At 41.5% G+C, this 24,338-nt stretch overlaps 1 protein-coding gene across 1 annotated transcript; it reads left to right on the top strand.

Moving 5' to 3' along the window:
• The first annotated feature begins 63 nt into the window (after positions 1 to 63).
• Positions 64 to 7,118, top strand: LOC131105153 (uncharacterized). The gene is made up of 2 exons (XM_058052994.2): positions 64 to 880; positions 3,290 to 7,118. Exons 1-2 carry the CDS (start codon positions 439 to 441, stop codon positions 4,669 to 4,671), a joined length of 1,824 nt encoding a protein of 607 aa, XP_057908977.2. The 5' UTR covers positions 64 to 438; the 3' UTR covers positions 4,672 to 7,118.
• Positions 7,119 to 24,338: the final 17,220 nt, after the last annotated feature.

A 24,338-nucleotide genomic window follows, 5' to 3' on the forward strand; every position in this document is an offset into this window, starting at 1 on the left:
GGAAAACAGTACATTTAAAAGGGGCGTGGTCTTCCTCGGGATTTAACTAGGGACGTCCCTAATTGGCCACACAAACCGGAAGTGCTCTCCTCTCATCCAGTGCGGGCTGTATTATATACAGTATTCTTTTAAAGTGCCGAATGGTGCAGGTTAGTAAGCACAGGCCTTTCTGTAACACACTCGCGTTTATAACATCTCTTTAGTATTAATATATACGCATGTCTTCGAGTGAACAAAGCCCGAATATGTGACACGTAGCTTATATCTTTACCGCGGCCAGGTTAATGCGCTTAGCCACGATGCTAACGCCATGATGCTAACATTAGCCGAGAGTGACATCAACACTGCGTTGTTATTGTCCTCTTTAAGTCTCCCTGTGAGGCGAGTAGCTTAATCGTCATTTGTTGCCGAAGTGCGTGTCGTTCACGGTGCACAAACATGAAGGTGGAGTCTGTCAAGACGCCGCTGGAAGACACCGCAAAAGCGGACGACGACGTTGTCACGGTTAAACGTGAAAATGACGTGCTGCAGTCTTTCAATGAGGAAGATGGAGACTCCGGGGAATATTGTACCAATGGAGACGAGCTCGACATCCGAATCAAAGAGGAACCCCATTCCCTGGAGATCACCGAGGTTCATTGTGGAGGAACATTAAGCCGTATCGGTTCTCAGGCTGATGGAGGTGACGATGTAACATCTTCTCCTCACCACCACCGAAAGGACCTTTTAAAAGTGGAACCAGACCCCCAGCAAGGATGTGAGTTTAGTGAAGAATACAATGTAGCTGTTAAGGAGGAGAGTTTAATAAAAGAAGAGTCTCGTGATGAAGACAACATGGAAGAGGAGGAGGAGGAGGAGGATGGAGAGGAGGCCTGCACAGGTAGGAGTCAATAACGTTGCCTTGGAAACCAAGTGATGGAGCATTGGGCTGATGATTAAGAATAAACCAAAATAAGCTGACTATGTGCATCATACTTTTTAACATTCTCAACTGTAAACAAAACAAAGTTATAGCAAACAAAGTGTGGAAATATGGGGTAATAACTATAAAAGCAATCTTCACTCGCTATATGTACTGCAAAAAAGGTCAGTAAGGATAATTCATAATGCCGCCTACAGAGAACATACAACTACTTATTTCTAAAATCACAAATACTTAAACTTGCTGATATAGTTCATCTTCAAACAGCTAAACTAATGCATAAGGCTAAAAAAATAACCAATTAGCTAAAAATGTCATCCAATACTTCTCAACAAGAGAGGAGAAATATGATCTCAGGGAAGAACTACATTTGAAACACTTATATGCTAGGACTACGTTAAAAAGCCATAGCATTTCAGTATGTGGAATCAAACTATGGAATGGATTGAGTAAGACCCTCAAACAATGCACAACGATGAGCCAATTCAAGAAACAATACAAGCAGTTGATGTTTGCTAAATACAAGGATGAAGAGTCTTGAACCAGTCATGATGTGCTATACATATCACTATATTGACACTTACTATGGTACCCATTATGTCATTGGATGCTCATATCACCTTGTACTTTGGTACGTGACAAAAATAAAAAAAAACCTTAAACTATGTTAAGAAAGCAGGAAGTGAACAAATGAACAGTTACTGATTGTAAAAGTACCAGATGGAGGGGTAGGATTTAATAAGCTTTGCTTCTTCCTACTCCTTTTGGACATGTGGAACTGTGAACTGATTATGTGATGCATTCAATTGTAATCTGATGCATGTTCAAATGAAATAAAACCATTACCATTACCATATGAAACTTGAGTACTCACCCCCTAACGGCAAAACCCAGCTGACTTTGTGATGTACATTCTGTCATTCTTTTAATATGCATACTTATTATTGATATAGCAATATTTGTGCTGAGCAGCCAGGACTGTGTACAATTTTCACACTTTCTTTATGAATTTCCTGCATTACTAATTGGCTGTTTGGTTACCGAATAAGAAAATAAAGACACCTAAATAAATTAATTATCAATGTAATAGATCCCCGGTTTTTGTAGGGGGTTACCGTCTGGTCTCATTTAAAAAATACCGAAAAAAACAATATGCTCATAAAAGTGTCAATTTCTGACACACAGATCGCCATTGACGTTCTCCAATTATAGATCAATATTTGCAATAAAAGTGACTGATGTATTTATTAATGTTAGTTTCAGCTCCAAAATCTTCCCCTTCTCTCTTCAATTGCCATTGTTCACACGTGACACACTCTAGGTTTAAACCCCAAATATGCTTGACACAGTTATTAAAGTAAAACTGTATAATAATAATTATTAATAATTAATTAATAATTAAATAATATAACTGTATTTTAAACAAAAATCGGGCAATTTGCAGGGCCCGCATTGCTGAATCATGAATGTGTGAAGATCCACTATTTTAGACATAATTTGATAATATGTCGAGAAAATGGTAGGATGAAATAAGCTCTGCTTCTTCCTACTACTTTTGCAACATGTTGAATTGTGAATGTAAAAACAATTACACCATGACCATTAATTCGAATGAAATGGGAGAATCCCTCTGTGTGAATGTTCTGAACCACTGTTTCCAATAATACGGCGAGATAATGGTAGGATGAAATAAGCTCTGCTTCTTCCTACTTCTTTTGCGACATGTTGAATCGTGAATGTAAACGTGATGTTCTTCTCTGAAACAATTAAACCATGACCATTAATTCGAATGAAATGGGAGAATCCCTCTGTGTGAATGTTCTCAACCACTGTTTCCAATAATACGGCAAGATAATGGTAGGATGAAATAAGCTTTGCTTCTTCCTACTTCTTTTGCGATATGTTGAATCGTGAATGTAAACGTGATTTTCTTGTCCGAAACAATTAAACCATGACCATTAATTCGAATTAAATGGGAGAATCCCTCTGTGTGAATGTTCTGAACCACTGTTTCCAATAATACGGCGAGATAATGGTAGATGAAATAAGCTCTGCTTCTTCCTACTTCTTTTACGACATGTTGAATTGTGAATGTAAACGCGATTTTCTTGTCCGAAACAATTAAACCATGACCATTAATTTGAATGAAATGGGCGAATCCCTCTCTGTGAATGTTCTGAACCACTGTTTCCAAGCAGAAGCTCGACTCCTCATGTCGTTCAGATGATAAACAACAGAGAAGTTGAGATTAACTCAACAGCGCCTCTGCTGGTTGCAGCCAAATACTGCACTTGTGTTTTATATTGAATCCATTGTTAAGTAATTGATGTATAATAATGTTCAATGCCGTGTTGTCTCCCCGCTTAGAGTCGTCTGAGTTTTTCCCCTGTCCTCACTGTGACGTCTCTTTCACCGACCTGGACTTCCTGGAGAAACACGTCAAGTGGGTCCACCAGAAAGAGTACCTTGCCGAGCTCAAGAAATGCCTCTCCAGCCACACCCAAAAAAGCCTCATCCCCAAACACACCTGCACCGTCTGCGGCAGCACCTTCAGTTCCAAAGTCTACCTTCGGGTCCACGTCAGAGAGAGCCACCCGTCCGCTCCGACCCGCCGGCTCCACCCGTGCCCGACGTGCGTGCGCAGCTTCCAGTACTTGAAGAATCTAAAGAACCACTGCCAACGCTGGCACAGCATGTCGGTGGTCATCAAAGGGGGGCACCTGTGCTGCGTCAACTGCGGGAAGAGTTTTAAAACCACTTGGGGGCAGGGGCCTCACTTGTGTCACCAGCCGCACACAGAATCCGAGGAAAAGCCCATCTGTCTGGATCTGGGGTTGAAGTGTTCCGAGTGTGGGAAGAAGCTGAGCACGCCTCAGAGTCTGGAAGACCACATGCGCATTCACACGGGCGACCGCCCGTTTGTCTGCAAGGACTGCGGAAGGCGTTTCGTGGAGCGCAGCAGTTGGCGGCAGCACCAGAGGATCCACACGGGGGAGAAACCGCACAAGTGTCAAGTGTGCGGGAAGGCCTTTCAGAGGGGACACCAGCTCAAGTGCCACCTCACCACGCACTCGGCGAAAAAGGAGTACTCCTGCTCGCAGTGCGGGAAGGAATTCGGCTTAAAGGCGAGCCTCAACCTCCACTTGCGGACGCACTCCAACGAGAAGCCGTTTCAGTGTCCCGTTTGCGGGAAGAGCTTCAACACCCGCAAGAACCTCCGCGTGCACAGCAAGCTGCACAACAGCGAGAAGTCTCACCAGTGCGGCGACTGCGGCTTGAAAATCAGCGACCTCGGCGCTCTGAAGATACACTTGAGGACACACACGGGCGAGAGACCCTACCACTGCACCGTCTGCGGCAACAAGTTCATCCGTCTGGCGCATCTGCGGAATCACCAACGCACACATACCGGTGAGAGGCCGTACAAGTGCAACGAGTGCGACAAGAGCTTCACGCAGTCCGGCGACCTCGTGAAGCACAAGAGGATACATTCCGGGGAGAAGCCCTTTGAATGTCCTGACTGCCATCGTCGTTACACGTCCTCTGGCGACCTCGGCAAGCACCGACGGACGCATACTAACCTACGTCCGTACATATGTCAGGAATGTGACAAAAGCTTCCGTTTGTCCGGCCATTTGAAAACCCACATGCGCACTCACACCGGAGAGAAGCCGTACTCCTGCCCCAACTGTCTCCGCAGGTTTGCTCGATCCCATCACCTCTCCGGACACATCGCTAAGTGTCGCTAAAGGCTAAACCGAGACGATCGTAGCAACAGAGCTAACTTATAGATTTAGCTTTTAATATAAAACAGTGGAACCACTAAGGTCAAACGCATTCATTCATTTTCTACCGTTTATCTTCATGAGGGTCGCGGGGGGGGGGGGTTGCTGGAGCCTATCCCAGCTGTCTTCGGGCGAGGGTCGCCAGCCAATCACAGGGCACATATAGACAAACAACCATTCACACTCACATTCATACCTATGGACAATTTGGAGTCGCTAATTAACCTAGCATGTTTTTGGAATGTGGGAGGAAACCGGAGTACCCGGAGAAAACACGGATATGGGAGAAGTTGACAACAGAAACCACAATGATTTTGTTTTATATCCATCCAATCAATTTTCTACCGCTTATCCTCATTAGTTTTCCGGGCTATGCAGGAGCCTATCCCAGCTGTCTTCGGGCGAGAGGCGGGGTACACCCTGGACTGGTCGCCAGCCAATCACAGGGCACATATAGACAAACAACCAGGTCAAACACAATCCGTTCCTTTCATTTTCTTGCGGGAAAGCTGGAGCCTATCTCAGCTGACTTTGGGTGTCCACTCAGCCAGACAACCATTCCCACTTGCATTTACACCTACATAGTCAGTGAGCAGGAATTGATCCTAAACAGACAGGCTGCACGAAAGTCAGCCATGAGGTGTGGACGACAAATCCGTTCTGGGATTCCGATTTATTAGAATTTAGAAACATTTTTCCCATAGGAAACTTGGATTGTAGTCACACAAACACGGATATTTGTCTCTGCACTTTGACTTTTTTTGTTCACATGCAAACATTAGGGGTGTTATCCTTAAAAACAGATCTTCTGGTAAACTCTGTCCAGGATGACAGTTTTTTTTAAACTCCAGTTTTGGTGTTTGGGCATGCAAAACTGATTTTAGGGAGGTTTATTTGGGGAGGTTACGTCCTAAGTTCCCCACAAATTGTGAAAAACTAAAGCCCTTTTCAAAACGATAAACATACTCTACTACAACACCTAAAATATGTCTATGACAGTTCTTCCAACCATTTCCCAAAAGGCAACCCCTTCACTACCGGCCATTTTAGACAATATTGACTGATTATTCAAGACACACAGAATATGGTTCTATAGCTATATCAAAATAGAACCTACCAAATTAAAAATTAGACTCCTGTCTTTCATCAGAAAAAAAACTTTTCAGTTCAATCAGCAGAACATACAGTCGGTAAGTTTGAGGAAGATATCAGCTTCTGACTAAAAAAGGGAGAAAGCCAGCTTTTTGACTTTTTAAATTTCAATTAGATGCAATTCTGTTGCTTTTGTGGCAGCTCAAAGAAAACCACCGTGGTTTTCAGAAATGTTTTCTTGCACCCCCCCCATTTGAAATACTATTGAGAAACTGATAATATCTTTATTTATCTTTATTGAACATGAAAGTGAAACCAGCGACATGAAACTAAATGGACAGTTGTGAAGCAAACAAGCATATACAAGAGTCGTATTGCATGCCGGCTAAGATAAATGTGTAGATGTTAGCAGGTCTGCACTAACATTTAAGCCCCCAACCCCCCCAGCCCCACCCCCATGCTCTCACTTGTGTTGCATTTTCCTGGTTTCAGTCCCAACTTCAGTCTGCACAGTACATATAAATGAATAAATATTAGTTTCTCTAGGATTTCAAATCAGAGAGCGTGAATTGACTTGAGAGACCATTCTGTTGAATTCATAGCTACAGCACCCCCCTCCCCACCCCCTAAGTTACCACATAAAGTGCATAAATTGTGCAAAATTTAAGCACAGAAAAGTGTGCAAATATGTAATGTCTCACTGTATTGATTAACAAAGTCGTTACGATGATGTGCTACCAAGCTGTAGTTGCGTTTACAGGCCTCTGATTGGCCAAAATGTGCAAGACAGCTGGTGAATGTCATTTCTTCTGCAGAGAGATTTCTTTACAACTCCACTCATGGATGGAGATTTTGTGGGAATGGCACCTAACATTTAACATTTTACCATTCTTAATTGCCATTGAAATATAAAAAGAAATTAACCAATATAAATGAACAAAAAGTAAAAAAAAAACAATACACCCATGGAATGTTAAAGTGGAGAGAGGCTGCGTCGGTGTTATGCACGGCGGTTCTAAACTGTCATGTTATTGTCACTTTACTCATATTGTACCGAGTACCCAGGAAATACACACAAAATATCACAAACAACACAAAAAATACATTATCTGCACTGATTTTCCCCAACCAATTCTGTTCAATTCTGATTTGTACGCCTTGAGTACCATTTGACTTTATAGGTTCCACTGTATTTTTAAATGTTGTCAGTTCCATGAGGTCGAAACATTTTGTTTGTTTTTCAACACTAATACTGATCCTGTCTGCTAATCTGTGCTGTACTATTTGTAAAATAAATGTAATAAATTATCTGACCACTACATGACCATTGTCTTGTTGTGTTACATAATTCAAAATAGGAAGAGTATTCTTTAACAGTGAGTACATTGTTTGTCAGTAATAAGCAGCAGGGCAGGATTAATCTCTTTTAATGTAGGCCAACGGTCCCTTAATGGTGTTTTATGGTACAAATGTATGATAATGTAGGACGACATATCAACCCCCCTACGGTTTTATTAAATAGTATAATATAAGCAATAATAGCTGATTTGATTATACAATAAACATTGTGGTATTGTACCGAAATCGGAAACTGTCCATATAAGGTATGCTTGCCCTCCTTAAGAACAAATGAAAAGCGCTTACTCAAATTAAAGTGTGTCCCGATTGGGCGCATCTACAGTACTACCAACTTTAGCTGTCCTCGCATTTGGGAGGTGCCGGTGAGGTTAACAAGCACACCTTGATTGTAATCATTAGAGCAGGTGCACAACCCAGACAACCGAGTAGTTGTCTATTTCTGTAAATGTGGGCAAATAAATTAGATTTGGAGTTTGACACAGTCACAAAATAAACTGAGATGTTGAAAAAGTACATTATAGCAACGCCACACATCGGGGGTGAGGTTATTTTTGGGGCGACAACACAAACTTTTTATGTTAGGTCTGCTGCTGCCTTGACCTGGAACACAAGTCAACCTCCATGTTGTTTGTAAGTATGGAATTTAAGCTCTACACCTATTTATAAGTCACATCGCTTCAGGAGAAATACGTTAAAAAATTCATTTGCAAACTATAAGATGTGTGAGCTAACGTAGAAACAATTTCGGAGGAGTAGGGCGGATGGATAGAAATAGTGCTAGCAACGATGCTAGTATCGCTATTGGATCGATACTACCATGTTGCGTTCAAGTGTATTGTTCGTTTTTACAAATAGATGTGTATTTTTATATCATGTTGGTGATATTGTTACATTGTTTGTATGTTATTCAGAGGATATGCCATTGAGTGATATTGAAGGAGTTCAAGTAAAAGTGTATTGGCAAGTTTGGTTTTACAGTGTTGCTCACTACTACCAATTTGTCAATAACTGAAAGTAGTCATATGTTGTGTTTGTATTATTTCTACTGCATTAAAACGTACTATACTTTGTGTACCCTGACATTATAATGACTGATTTTTTCCACTGTGTTTTTGTTATGTAGTGCTGCTACTGGATTTTTTACGCTGCAGTTGAATGCATCATGACAGCAAGTAGGACCAGCACACCATGAAGTGAAATCAAAAAGAAACTAGAGGTGAGTTATTTGTGTTTAATGTGAATGCCGACATTTCAATTGTACTTTATTTACAAAGCACATCTCCATTGTAGCAGTGCACTCATTATCATTTGATACAGACATCATGTCTGAATTGAACGGTTCTAATAAATACAAAGAGGTTACCCAAACATGATTTAGTGAGCTACTCAAGTGATGAGAACACATAGTTTGTGTTTATGTGACAGTTTAAAAAAAGCAAGTACCACATGAACGTGACAGCCATTGTAGCCATTGCTTGTTTGTTTTAATGACATCATGTCACTGTGGGGGCAAACAAAACATTTGGAGTCTGTGGACCAAAGACCGGACTGATGACTTAAGGCTAGCTAGCTGCCTTCACAGAGACAGTGGAGCCAGGCAAAATGTGTAAACAAAGATGGTAGAATAGTTGAACTTCAATGTGAGTCAATAGGCTTAGACTTTGACAAGCATTCAGCAATTCATGGAAAAAACATTTCATTTCATTTAATTAAATAAAATTACATTTATAAATTAAATAAAATGAAATTAGTCGCAGTCTGCAACCCTCATAGTGAGCCTTTAAATTATTATTATTTATTCTAAATTATTTGTACAAATTACTGTTTACGCTGTACATTGTTCATATTTGATGTCATCTATTTATTCTCCACATTATTATTTATTATTATACGGGAACCAGGTAATGACATTTCATTGGCAATTTCACTGCTGTGTCATTGTGCAATGACAATAAAGAAAGTCTTAACTATCTATCTTCCTGTTGGCCGAGAGCCTTCTCTACTTGTATTTAGCCTCAGACTGTTCACTTGCTTACTGTAGGAATAAATAAATCAAAATTGGACCTTTTAAACATAACTTTTAAGTTTTTAAATTATGTTTTTCCCTATTTTCCTCAAGCTGCTGGCCTGCTGTACTGCCTTCAACTCTTCAAATCTTGAAAACCCCTGCTTAAATTATTGACTGTGCATTGTGTGTGCATTTTGAGCCACCAGAGGGCAGTGTTAGTTTGTATTTGCCTTGTCGTTGTTTTTAGTACTTACTGATAAAAGGTTAAACTAAGAAACATAAATGATCCTACACAAACATCTACAGTGACTCAATAGTCCTGCATTTACTTTTACTAAAGTCGTCCTTTACCAGTGACATAAATGGGTGTTTTATGTGGATGAAACGTTTGCTTTGCAGCTTTCCCATGCATAGTCAGTGTCTTAAATTATCTGGTCACTAGAGGGCAGACTAGAGCCTGATTTTTTTTTTACCTCAGACATGACCTTAAAAGTCTTCTGCTGACCTTATTGTGAGGTCAAGTCATTAAAATAAGTGTACAGTTTTACTATGGATGATATTTCTTCAGACATGCAATTCTCAAAAATAGGAATTTACATTGCCTTCAATAATATAACAGTTTTTATTATGGTTGTTGTACAGTATGTTAAGTATTGTTGCATTGTCAGTTGGTAGTACAGAGGGAAAAAAATACATATATATGTCAATGAAGTATCACCAATAACAATACACGCTGCAAAAGTGAATATTCTGAAGATTGATTGTCACTTTCACGCATTAAATCCCTTTAGAAGTGCATTTTATCTCCCCTTTTGATCAGTGCTGATACCTGCCCTTTTCATTCATTTACGCTCCATGGACTGTATGCATCACAGGAAAACACGCCACCGCCACCCCACCTGTCACCATCAATTCCGTGGCAATTGCTCTATTATTTTTATGTCCGCAATTACGAGGACTGAACAGTGTGCAGGACTCTCCCGCGCAGATAACAAAGATATATTTAGGAGTAAATAATATTGACTGTACCTTTTGTTTAAAGCTGGAATCAATACTTTTTAAAGTGTGTCCATTTTTCATTTAGGCCGCGTCATGTCCAGGCGTGGGAGGGGCCAGAAAGATGAATGGGTGGATCTTCTAATTCACCCTGTTACAGTTATCATAATTGTAGAACAAGCGTGCGTTTTAAAGATCGGGCTTGAGGAGAGGCAGGCCACACAAAGAAAGCTAATAGATTTGGAAAATTGAGATGGATTGCGCCGCAAAGCACTATTTCCCCCCCCCCCCCCTCCGTTTTTCTTTTTATCCTTTGGCATGGCAGGCAAACGGACAAATATGTTCCTTGGATGAAGAGGTGCGTGTTTTGTCTTTGAGATACACCCTGATGAATAAAGGTGCCTCGGTTTATTCTCTCCTTTGAGGCCTCATGAAAAGCGCTTCAAAGTCTGCATTGAAGCAGCAGCAGTAGTTCCCCCTTTGAGGCACCAGGGGGAAATGAATAACTGTGGAAAAAGACACAAGACAAGCTTCGGAAAACTTTTGACATCATTCATTGCATAGCAAAGTCGCCGATGGTTTAATAGTCAACGGTCTAAAGAACAACATGTCAGCTATGGGAAGCCGTTTTACATCTGCAATTCCGATTCCACTTCCATCCCTCCATCAGCTTCCTCAGCAAGGCACTGTTCATGTTGGAGGTGTTATTGGGCTCCTTATGTTGGAAACCCTCCATGTGTCCCTGTACGTGTTGGAATTCATGTTTGACTTTCAGTGAACCGCAGCTGCCCGGTGCCGACAGCACTCATGCAGCCTCAGATCATGACACAAACACCACCATGTTTGACTGAAGACAAGACACAACTCATTTTCAGTGGATGGTAAAGCCCTATTACTATTCAAGCTGCTGACTACTTTGTATTGAACTGGATGTAATAGAGATGAGGATGCTGAGGTTCTCATTGGGAGTGACCAGGATGGATAGGATCAGGAACGAGTACATCATAGGGACATTACATGTTAGAGGCCTTAGAGATAAAGTCACAGAGGCCAGACTGAGATGTCCAGAGGTGAGATAGTGAATATATTGGTAGAAGGAGGTATAGAGGAAGACCAAGAGGAGGTTTATGGATGTAGTGAAGGAGGACATGAGGGGTAGTTGGTGTGAGAGAGACAGATGCTGAAGACAGGGTTGGATGGAGGCGATTGATTTGCTGTGCCCAAAGAGAAAGAAGAAGAAGACTGATGTATCTGATAACATAGTAAAATAGATCAGATAACGAGTTTGGGGGGGGGCTCCAATGAGGCAAGATTATCTCTACCGTGCTGTAAGTTTGGTTTGTCGTAACTTTCCCTGAGCTCACTTGTACATGGCACTCCATGCTGTTTCAGAGGAGGGAAAAAAGCTCCAAATGCTGTCTATGAGGAAACTTAAATTAAACCAAAATAAATAACAACTATATTTTTAGAGATGTAGTATGTTTAAAAACCTATTTACATTGGCACAGAGGATGTAAAATGACATTTATAAATGGCCATTAAGTGGAGATACAGGGTTTTTATCAGATATCGATGACGCGTTCTTCTGTAGTACGGCATCACATCATTGCGTATGACCTCCAAACGCCCTTAACTCGTGAGGGGAAGACAGCTTTTAGGGCCCCGGTAGGAGATTTTCCAACAATTTATCCAGAGAGTCTTACATTTGTTTCTGTCTTTTTTTTTTTTTTCAATTGGCCATTGTTTTCACATTTGATGCATTTGGGCTTACCCTAACCCCCCCCCCCCCCCCCGCATCTACAATACACCGTATCCAATTTTCGCCTTTCTCACATCCAATTTTCCCTAATATTCAGATGATTATGGCCTGATGCTTTCCTTCCCTGTGTTTTCTATCCCATTCCCTTCCTATACTGCTCCATTTTCAGCTGATTCCGCCCCCCCACCCCCCTAACTATTAGATTGGGCTACATGACATGTGCTGTATGCTTTCAATGGTGTTCCGTCTCACTTGGCAAATATGGACCTATGTAGCACGGCGCAATGATCAACAAATAGAATCATACAAGCTTACATTTATTTAACCTTTTTACGTCCAAAAGTCAAACGACAAAAACATTCCACATTGTCATTTTCTTGACAGACACTCCAGTAGTGTTTTAGGACCTCCAGTCTGGGAATTGAATTATGGAATCTTATAAAAGTGCAGCTGAGGGGGATTTTCTTTTTGTGATGTAATTTGAGCGATCCAATTTTCCTTGTATTTACTGCCTATACTTTTTGTCAATTTGCCAAGGGGGGGGGGCAAAAGACATTGTGTGTGTGTTGGTGCTGGGTGTCAGCGGTGTCGTCACACTGCTGTGGTTTTCGGTGTTAGCTGGCCCTCTGGGGTCAGCGTGTGGGAAGAGACGGTGGCTCTGCAGGGCTTTTTTTTTTTTGGTGCCGCCTCTTTGGCCTGTCCCTTTGGGCTCCGCCAGGCCCGCGTTTGCTCCTCTCATTCACAGGAGGGGGGTCAAACGCACGGGTCAAAACACACCGTTTGACTCCATGCTATACACACTGCTATGTATGCGTGGGCGTAGATGAAACCGGCTATTTTTTTTTTTTGTGGACCTTTTTGGTTGTTATGTGACTTGGTAGGGGTTTGTTACTTCTCTGCCTCTCTAGTTCAAAAATGTGCCTGAAAGCACCGCTCACACAAAGGAAGGAGAGAGAAAATGCCCTTCCATTGTGTTGAACTGAGTGCTGAAAGTGGACTTACAGCAGACGGAGAAAGGTTGTTTATTCTACCCTCCCTGTATCGTTTTTTTGACAGCTCGGTCAAAAAGTGAGGAAGATTTATCTCCTCCATGAAACCCTCATATTGTTATTGAGAAACTTTGATGCATTATACCAGTGTTTGTAAAACTGTCGTTGTTGAAGAGCTTACAGTGTGGGAGATCATTGCTGAATTTGTCTACTACCCTAATTAATGTACCGTCATTTTTATGGTAGGTTTATTTTTACAGAGAGAGAAACAGAATATCCAATAGCCAAATAAAAGTCCAGAAAAACACTGTTGCAGTTTTGAGGCAGTCACTTGGCAACTCAAAGTTTTAGCTTCCTTCACAGGTTTTTTGATGAAATTAAGATCCAGAGACTGACCCATCCATGACCATGACCCAACTTTAGTGTTCTAACTGAGGTCAGGAGGTTCGTAACCAAGGTTCTACAACACATAGCCCTGTTCATCATTGGTTCATCATTACACTTATAAGTCTTATAAGGGGTTAAACGTACGCTCCACTCAATGTTGCTCCACCGGGTGGTACCTACTCAGCTCATTGTGCTCTATTACCAATTGGCATCTTCTATAGGCAAAAGAAGGTACTACAAGGGACTGTTTCTAGTACCTGGTCTGCCAGGGTTCAAGTGTGCCAAACTGATTCCATATGGGTGATAACTTACTGCTTTTTTAAATAAAAAAAAAATAGACACACATGCTAACTGCAGCTAAGTTTGTAGCAAAATTATAGTCCACGTTCTGTGATTTCAATACTTTCTGATGCCCTCTTGGATATTCATTCATTCATTCATTTTTTGCCGCTTATCCTCACAACGGTCGCGGGGGTGCTGGAGCCTATCCCAGCTGTCAGGGGTACACCCTGGACTGGTCGCCAGCCAATCACAGGGCACATATAGACAAACAACCATTCACACTCACATTCATACCTATGGACAATTTGGAATCGCCAATTAACCTAGCAGGTTTTTGGAATGTGGGAGGAAACTGGAGTACCCGGAGAAGAAAAACTGGGTATCACTGAGAATGTGTGATGATAACCATAGAACAGAATAATAATTTAATAAATAATTCTACATTAATACAATATTCATTCATTCATTTTCTACCACTTATCCTCATGAGGGTCGCAGGGGTGCTGGAGCCTATCCCAGTTGTCTTCGGGCGAGATGCGGGGTACACCCTGGACAGGTCGCCAACCAATCACAGGGCACATATAGACAAAAAACCATTCAAACTCACATTCATACCTATGGACAATTTGGAGTCGCTAATTAACGTAGCATGTTTTTGGAATGTGGGAGGAAACCGGAGTAAACCCACACATGCAAACTCCACACAGAGATGGCTGAGGGAATTGAACCCGGGTCTCCTTGCTGTGAGGCCTGTAAGCTACCCACTTGACCCCCATGCGATATACTTTGTATAATTTGAAAAACAGCCACCTGACCAAGACGTACATTTTGCTTGGTATGTTTGTGTATCTTGTTGCCATCGGGGTGGTGGGGTTGTTTCTCCTTGGTCTATTTGGAAGTGGAAAAACCTAGAGTTGACTGGTTGGACTCAAACTTGGAAACACTTTACTGGTAATGTTAGCCAAATTTTAGGCAAAATAATTGTTGTGTAAGAGTTGTGTAAAAGTTATACAAGTAGCGGATAGTTATGTCTCTGACATTTTCCGGTTTCTTTCCAGTATCGTTATGCTTTTTGCATGGTCTTCACCTTTTACCCCCATTTTCGTTTGGATTTTGGTCTCTTGCTTGACATTTGAGCTGCATTTTAAAGACAAAGTGAAATTATTAACTGCCGAATCTTTCAATATCCAAGAGTCTGCTTTTGGAGTAATAAGCAGACCTTTGTTTTGGGATATTTAGAAAGCAGGTGGTGTCCATTTTTGTATGTTTATTTATCTGAACATGCCCAAGCGCTAGTTTAGACAAGCATGCCTCCTCCCGTATGCTACGGGAGTGACTGCTGGTCTCTTGACCAGGGCCTCCCTCCTTCTTTCATCCCACTGTAACCTCTTGCTCTCTCTGTCTCTTTAGCAGCGGGATAGAGATGTGGAGGGCAAGAGAGACTGACAGTGCGCGCTCCCCTGCTCAGTAAATATGAACTTCACCCAGCAGACAAGACTCATTCATCACAGGGGTAAGAAGAGAGGGAACTGGGGAGGGCGGTGGTTGGGGGACAGAAAGGACTAAGAGAAACGTCCAAAAGCGGGAGGGAGGGAGGGAGGGCGGGAGGATGAGAAGAAGTAGGAGGAAGAGAAGTGGGAGGACAAGGAAGCAGATAGAGGGGAAAAGGATGAAATGCAGGAAAATGTTCAGGGTGAAAGGAGAGAGAGAGAGAGAGAGAGAGAGAGAGAGAGAGATCACAGGATGAAAAGGAGAGACTCAAGGATGATGCAAGGATAAAAGTAGTAATGCATGCATTACCAAGAGATGTTCGACTTCTTCTTCTGATGACCGCCACACTAGTTGCTTCGCCACCTTGACATACAGTATGTCCTTCAGCTGGAGAAGGTCAGGTTACATCACTGCATCAATCTACATAAACTAAGGCTGTTACAGTGCTTCCTTTTTAAAGCAAACAATAGCCATGTATACATGGACCCAAATATTCCAATTGCATTCGGCTTATTTGCTCAAATGGAAAGAATTGAACCATTCTGAAAGAAAAGTGCCAATCTGAATGAATATATAATCGGATTCACAGGGGTGGAATATTCCTTTCCCCAATCCGATTGAGGTATTTTGTACCCGCTCAAATGGAAAGTTGTCAGACTGCGTTCTTCTTTGTCGTGTTTTTCTTCTTCTGTTGTTTATTGGCGGTTGGTAAGCAGCTTTCGTGTGCATTACCGCCATCTGTGGAACAGAATCTAAACCCTTCTATACGCCATTCACAAGTCTAGTTTTATTAAAAAAGAAAATACATATCTATATAAAACATGTCCCTAGTTTAATTATAAAATATTAGCAAGATTGAATTTGATCTTCCTGTTTATTTATTTTAGTTTAATTTAACTCGGGTGCGTTCTTTCGGCGCATGCTGAGATATGACGTAACACGCAGCTCGAGACGTTCTTCAGTTTTAAAAATGGAGGCGAGCAATCGGCACTGCACTGCTGCGGAAAGTTTGTTTTTGATCCAAACTAAATTTCAAGACTGGACGAACGAAAAACTGGCAATTTGTTGTTATTCCAACAAGTGAAAGAAAAACTCGGGGAAGTCGCTATCACGTGATGTTGGTGTTTACGTTTTACTACGCATGCCCCATTGAATATTCTGTTTGATTATAGCGCCGCATGTAGACAAGAGATTGCTTTCTATGTAGACCATTGGTTTTTTTCGGAAAGGTCATTTGGATAGAGGAAAAACTCCTCATATAAATGTGGCATTGTTCTGGAAGAATGGGCCTCTAAAGCCGCACACGACGAACATTAACTCATGTTTTGCTTTTTTGTTTGGGTTTTTGCAACTTTTGGGTTTGAAAGGATGGATAAAATTGCATGTTACACTTTTGTCAATAAAAATGAGACTCACTTAAAATGAATGGAATAGGATAAGCCTTTATTAGTTCCACAATTCATGGGCAATTCAACCACGCAGATGAAACGGCTGTGCGTTTTGACTCTCAACAGTCATCCCTTGTTTATTGCGGCTAATTGGTTCCACACGTGACTGCGATAGGAGAATTTCCGCAAAGTAGGTTTCAGAGAGAGTATGAGCAGAATTGTGCAATCACTCATCTATACATACAACATACTGCGTGGTAAAAGGGGAAGAGGAAATGAGAGAGAGGAGGAGGAACAAAAAGGGAGTCCAAAACTCCTACGAGAGAGTACTGTGTGGCAAATAAACCTGGCAACACAGGAACACATAAGCACACTTTAAAACACAAGAACTCAAAACTTGCACTAGGAGAGAGGCAAAGGGGTGTGGAGGTGTTTGAGCGCAGGCTGACAGCCAGCCACTCGTCGCAACCATATTTTGTTAGGTGCCACGTGGATGCCAGACCAAGATGGAGGAGTGGGTGTAGCATTATATGTAGGTGTGTGATTGTCCTTGGATTTGTGTGTCGGCCTGGGGAAGTTCATAAGATGGCATTGTGATGACACAGAAACTGCCATGGAAGCGACTCCTGGAGGGCTTAGTTCTAGCAGTGACCTTGACCGGGGTCTGATGCCGAGGTGGGAAGCCGAAATGCAGATTAGATTGTTGGATTGGGATAGTGTGAGTAGCTGCATTCTAATAGACTCGCCCACTTGGACTGCTGTCTTCATCTTCCGTATATTGTGATACACCAGGGCAGTCCTGTTATCGTTCTGAAATGGTAGATTGGTAGATTTTTGTTGTCCTCAATGGAATGAATCTACCAGGCACATGACACTGTCCATGACAGCGGGGGAGCGTTCTGTCAGGGTAGGCAAGTTCCCCCGTCGAAGATTTTGTCAATTCCATGATTTAGATGCAGAGAGAGGCTCTTAAAAGTAGAGATACAAGACAAAATGGAGGCATGAGAAGCAAAGCACTGAAGATAAGGGAGACAAGAGGGAAAAGATGCGCCCACCTTTTAGTGCAGTAGCAGCAGTACCAAAAATCCACTGAACCCCTACCGGAGGTATAACAAGTCGTACTTGGTATCAAAATGTTCGTTAGAACCTCTACTTTTCAGAACTGGTGTTGTACTTTGAAAAAGTTGTGTATAACATAGTCAATTAACCCCTTTATTGCCGAAACACGCAAAAAAACGACACTTCCTCATACCTTCAATTTATTCAACGCAGGCACTATAAAACTTTGTTTGATGCCACTACAATGCTATTTCTTTATTAACAGAGGTCTGTGGATATCATCTGGACATCAGTGGTGGTGTAAAAATCCCAAGGGGGGTAGTCTGGGGCCCCAAAATGGGGATTTTAGCCCCTTTTTCTACTTTTTCTTCAGGAAAACACCCCTTGTGAGCCCAATTTCAACTCAGATAAGGAGTGTTTGGTATCAAAATGTTCGTTGGAACCTCTTCTTTTCAGAACTGGTGTTGTACTTTGAGAAAAATTTGTGTAACATGGTCAATTAACCCCTTTATTTCAGAAACACATTAAAAACGAAACTTCCGTACACCTTCAATTTCTTCGACCCAGTCACTATAAAACTTTGTTTGATACCACTACAAGACTATTTCTTTATTAGTAGAGGTCTGTGGATATCATCTGGACATCAGTGGTGGTGTAAAAATCCCAAGGGGGGTAGTCTGGGGCCCCAAAATGGGGATTTTAGCCCCTTTTTCTACTTTTTCTTCAGGAAAACACCCCTTGTGAGCCCAATTTCAACTCAGATAAGGAGTGTTTGGTATCAAAATGTTCGTTGGAACCTCTTCTTTTCAGAACTGGTGTTGTACCTTGCTAGCAAGCTTGAAGAACGTTGCCAGAAGGAAACAGTTCTGAAATCAGAAGCCTACACACAAACTGCATACATAATTGATGGAATGAGTCTTGTACAAAGTGTGAATGAAACACACTTCCAGACATTCGATGATTTGGGACAGATCATCTTGAAAAGACTGACCAGACTATTGAAAAATCCAGACTTGCATATTGAAGTCGAAACGGTGGTCTTTGACCGTTATGATGTAGATGCAAGCTTGAACATCAAGGGAGGAGAAAGACAACGACGTGGGGACAGTCATGAACATAGAGCTTCCCACAAGGTAATTGGGAATAGGAAAGTTCCTAACTACAAACAGTTTCTCAAGTCCGGAAAGAATAAAGCAGAACTGATATATTTTCTTAGTCAATATATAGAGGCGAGAGCACCTGACATGATTGCACCAGACAAAACACTGGTGATTGCTGGGGGTTACCCGAACCCAGAGACAGTGAAACAAATATCTGCTGAAGGACCTTGTACGATGGAGAACCTGGCTTCGACACAAGCTGAAGCCGACACAAGAATTGTGTTACATGCAACACACTCAGCTTCCTTTCCACGGACCATCGTCAGATGCGATGACACTGATGTCCTTGTGTTGCTGTTGCATTATCAGAGTGGAGGAATGTTGAGTCGGGAGGTCTACATGCACGCAGGTCATGCCGGAAAATTCACCACAAAAGAGAGATTCATTCCAGTGACTAAGATTGCTGAAGAAGTAGGGCCATTACTCTGCTCCATTTTGCCAGCAATGCACGCCCTTTCAGGATGTGACACTACTAGCGGATTTTTCAAAATAGGGAAACGAACTGCATTCAATGCGCTTCAAAAGCATCAAGATGAGTTGAAAGGCCTTTCTGAATTCAACAGTCCTGGACCAGAGGTGGGAATGGATTCTGCAAGAAAATTCGGTATCCTCATTTACAAAGGTCGTAAGGACAGACATTGCAAAACTTTGGATGAATTGCGTCTCATCCACTCATCAACAACCGACAAGCCAGTGGTGTCACTCCCTCCTACAGAGGATGCTTTTCAACAGCACGCACTCCGGGCAAAATATCAGACCATGGTATGGTGCAGCAGCCACATAGCAAAACCTGAAGTTGGGGACCCCTGTGCATATGGCTGGACCAAGAGTGGAGAAAACCTTGTGTGCATTCGAACTTTGAAGGAATCGGCTCCCAGTGATCTGAGGAACCTCACTCATCTGTACTGTCAAGATTCAAGCTGTATTGATGGAGCGAAATGTCCATGTCTCCAGGTTGGACTTCCGTGCATCGAAGCATGCAAATGCAGTGACTGCCCGAATACTGTCCGTGTTGAGCAAGATAATGGGGATGGGGATGGGGATGGCAGAAGCGATGAAAACTAGCATTGGTCTCATTGGTCAATATTTGGTAGCAGGCACTTTTTTACTGGTAAAGAAAATACTGCTAAGCTGTTTCAAACAGGTAAACGAGTTTTGAAGTGACCTTCAGAGTCCGAGTACAGTTACAAATTCACTGGTGTTTGCAACAGGATCTTTTTCCCGAAAAAAAGTAGAAAAAAGGGGCTAAGATAAAAGTTTTGGGGGCCCAAGACTAGCCCCCTGGGATTTTTACTGCACCACTGGTGTACAGATTGTTTCTTCAGACATTTGCTAAAAAGAAATAAAGCACTTTATCGAGATCAAACAAAGTTTTATAGTGACTGGGTCGAAGAAATTGAAGGTGTATGGAAGTTTCGTTTTTAATGTGTTTCTGAAATAAAGGGGTTAATTGACCATGTTACACAAATTTTTCTCAAAGTACAACACCAGTTCTGAAAAGAAGAGGTTCCAACGAACATTTTGATACCAAACACTCCTTATCTGAGTTGAAATTGGGCTCACAAGGGGTGTTTTCCTGAAGAAAAAGTAGAAAAAGGGGCTAAAATCCCCATTTTGGGGCCCCAGACTACCCCCCTTGGGATTTTTACACCACCACTGATGTCCAGATGATATCCACAGACCTCTGTTAATAAAGAAATAGCATTGTAGTGGCATCAAACAAAGTTTTATAGTGCCTGGGTTGAATAAATTGAAGGTATGAGGAAGTGTCGTTTTTTTGCGTGTTTCGGCAATAAAGGGGTTAATTGACTATGTTATACACAACTTTTTCAAAGTACAACACCAGTTCTGAAAAGTAGAGGTTCTAACGAACATTTTGATACCAAGTACGACTTGTTATACCTCCGGTAGGGGTATCTCGAAAACTAGAGCACTTTTTGGCCACCTGCTACTCCCCTATTTGTTGAGTCAGCAGAAAACGTCTGAATTTTTTATAAATTGAATATTTTTGTAGTTAGAGCATAGAACACCTGTTTACTACTTCATGATTACTGGGCTCCAATAATGTTAAAAATATATATTTTGAAAGTCATAGTCACCTTTACAATCTTATTGTTTTTTGTTTACACCATATTGTGCAGGCTACCAGATCAGTACACGGACATAAGAGGCAGGCGCCAGCAACATAACAAGCTAACTAGTTAGCCTTTCCTCTCACACTCTTCTGTTTATTCTAAACTTAAGTGTTTCAAATGGAGTGAAGAAAAAGGACAATGTAAGAAGCCAAAAATGTACCACTTCCACACAGAATGGGAGTAGACTCCATGCAATGTGAAGGTAATCTAACCAATTTTTTTTTTTAAGGCAGTACTACTTTTCAAAGTGTGAGGTGCGCCTCCACTGACTGGCGCAGCAGCTTTGAAAATATAAGGAAAAACATCTTTTTTTGAACACAGCTATTTTTAATGGCAAAAGATGTTTTTATTTTTTATCATTATTTATTTGTCTATGCCCCTTAAGTCTGGATTTTTTTTGTTTCTATTGTGAGATTTGGTAACACATACATTTTCTAAGAGGAGGCTAACTGTGCACACTTTAAAAACTTCCGTCGTAAGGAATCCCAATAGAAAACACGTAAAAAGTAAGTACAAGTATTTCAGTTAGTATACCGTATTGCTGTGTTTCATATTATCTCTTCCTTGGAGTAAAATAGTTATTTCTTGACAGTTTGATAATGCTTGTGCAGCTCTATTAAAGTGAATTAATTATTGTTAAGCAATACAAACAAACATAAAAAAGGGAAAATGTGCTGCACTAAATTGACTTAGAGCTGTAGAGTTTAAACGGCAGCAAGAACTTCTCAAAGTTGCCTTTGCTTTTAGGACAACACTGCACTGTCAATACACGAGAGCGTATCTTTATCAGCAAAGGTGTTAATAGACGTATCGACTTGTGACTTTTCTCAACAATCGTTTGGTCAAAGAGATAAAAAACGGCGATAACAGAAAGTAAATTCCTCGTGTACTTCATGTAGTTTTAGTCGACTTCAAATTATTCAGCTGTGGAAAACTTTGCTCCAAAAATAAATAAATAAATAATATGAAATGAATGTCCTTTCTGGTCTATGTCCTCAATTTCCCTCACTTCGCTCAAACCAAGAAGACCTCCTGTGAATGGTTTTTCCACTCTACAGAGCGATAGGAGAGAGGGAAGATGATGTGTGACAGATGCCATATTTCGACTTTCTGTCAAGGAGATTAATATTGACACCGTGTGTTTCTTACCAGGGGCTTGTTGACTGTGTGTGTTGGGCTTTGATTTCATTATCCTCCGCTCAGACTCTTTTTTTTTTTTACCTTAAGAATCAGACAATAACAGATGTGGCGACTGTAATAGAGCCACTGATATTGCATAGGCTGAGTGAACAAGTCATATTGCCGGGTGGCTTGGCCATCAGTCCTGTGTGCTGTGGAAGTGCGAGACCCCCAGAGGGAAGCCGGAGCTCAAAAAACCTTCAGATTTATCATCCCCTTCTGCTCGGCTATAATGTGGACAAAAAAACAGTTTGACTTCCATCTAAAGACATTTCTTAGTCTTTTGCAAAGCTGTTTAGTTTTGTGATTCATTCATTCATTTTCAACCGCTTTTCCTCACGAGGGTCGCGGGGGGTGCTGGAGCCTATCCCAGCTGTCTTCGGGCGAGAGCCGGGGTACACCCTGGACTGGTCGCCAGCCAATCACAGGGCACATATAGACAAACAACCATTCACACTCACATTCATACCTATGGACAATTTGGAGTCGCCAATTAACCTAGCATGTTTTTGGAATGTGGGAGGAAACCGGAGTACCCGGAGAAAACCCACGCATGCACAGGGAGAACATGCAAACTCCACACAGATCTCCGAGGGTGGAATCAAACTCCAGTCTCTTAGCTGTGTGGCCTGCGCGCTAACCACTCAACGCCTTGCAGGCTAGTTTTGTGATATTAGACAAAATATGTACTGTATTTTCCGGACTATAAGTCGCACTTTTTTTCACAGGTTGGCTGCTCCTGCGACTTATGCTCCAGAGCGACATATAAATGAAAAAAACTGTTTATGTTATGTTACATTAGCACTGGACAGCTTTTCTGTTCATGTTTATTTTTGTGTAGCTGAATAACCATTGTGTTAGCATATCATACATCTATTCAGTTGTGCGGACCGTTAACTGAAAGCAGTGATGACATGAGAGAGGCCAATATTTAAGAAATTTGAAATCTCATATTTGGTCATGGTACACGCTGCTCCCTTTCACATAGACGGCTTAGGTTTGATTCCTTTGACAGCATCCAGTTATAGCTGAGCAGCAGTAGATAAAGCTGACCACTCATGATACTTTAAATGTAGATACTGCTATAGTCTGGACTACATCAGGAATGTTTATTATTATTTATTGTTCAGTTATTTGCTTTTGTAGACCAGGCAACCGGCGACTATAAGAGACTCGGTGGAATGAGAGGTGTTAATTGAGGAACTCATTTTGAAGTTCCTCTCAGTCGCTACTGTTTGCTGAACATGGCAGGGGTCTCAAACTCAATTTACCTGGGGGCCACTGGAGCTGGGGTCTGGGTGAGGCTGGGCCGCATCAGGTTTAAAAAAAAAACAACAAAAAAAACGCATTGAGTATACAAAACAAAAAATAAAAAACTGTCAATGCTTTTGCTTCTGCCTACACTTTTTGAGTGCTTTGGTTCCGGTTTTCCACAAGAAAAGCTCTGATAAAACTGTTTTCAAATATCTTAATTTTTATTTACTACACAAAATAAGATGAAAAAATAAATAAACAAATCCAAATAAAGAAAATAAATCAATCAATCAGTAATAAATAAATAAAATAATAATAAAACAGTAAATAAGAAAAACTTAAGCCACATAGTTGGTGGGTAGATAATTATTTTTTTCAGATTTTTCAGAACAGTATTAAGTTATTTAACCTTTTAACATGAACATTAATGAAATCATTTTACCCAATTAGCAAGTTAGCATCGTTACATCTTGGAGCAAAATTTTGCACACAGCTTTAAGCTGTCATTTCTGGGTACATGATACCATACAGCATCCATAGCCAACTCGTGCGGGCCACACTTAACATTAAACTTTCAGATCAAGGTGGGGGCCTCAAACTAGCGTCCTACAGGCCGCATTTGGCCCGCGGGCCACGAGTTTGAGACCGCTGATCTATGGCCTTGTTCTTTGCAGTCTGCTACGAATTCCTTCTGATCGGCTCTCGCCGACAGTTCGCAAGACAGCGAACATATAAAGGTTAGGAAAAAAATTCCCAAACCGGACTTATTGGCTTTTATCACAAACATTCCCACCGATATCTGAACAGGCGTCGTTGGTGGATACACAAACTGGCATCCTCCCGCTTCCTGATTTTGTAATTTCAGAACCTGCTCACAGTAGGAGAATGAAATCAATAAGGGTCACATGGGAATATCTCGTAGTCCTCTTTGTGATATGAAAGAGGATCCCGAAACAGGAAACTCCACTGAACGTGTAGGAAACAGGGTGGAGCTAAGTAGCTTCTGCACATAAACAAATAGAAAGTCGAGAGATAATGCTCCAAGGAGACCGATGGGGGAAACAGTTGTCGCCACTGACTTTTATTGACTTTC

The sequence above is a fragment of the Doryrhamphus excisus genome, linkage group LG5 (genome assembly GCF_037039965.1).
Source record: "Doryrhamphus excisus strain RoL-2023G ecotype Guam linkage group LG5, RoL_Dexc_Guam_v1.1, whole genome shotgun sequence".
NCBI classification, from domain to species: Eukaryota; Metazoa; Chordata; class Actinopteri; order Syngnathiformes; family Syngnathidae; genus Doryrhamphus; species Doryrhamphus excisus.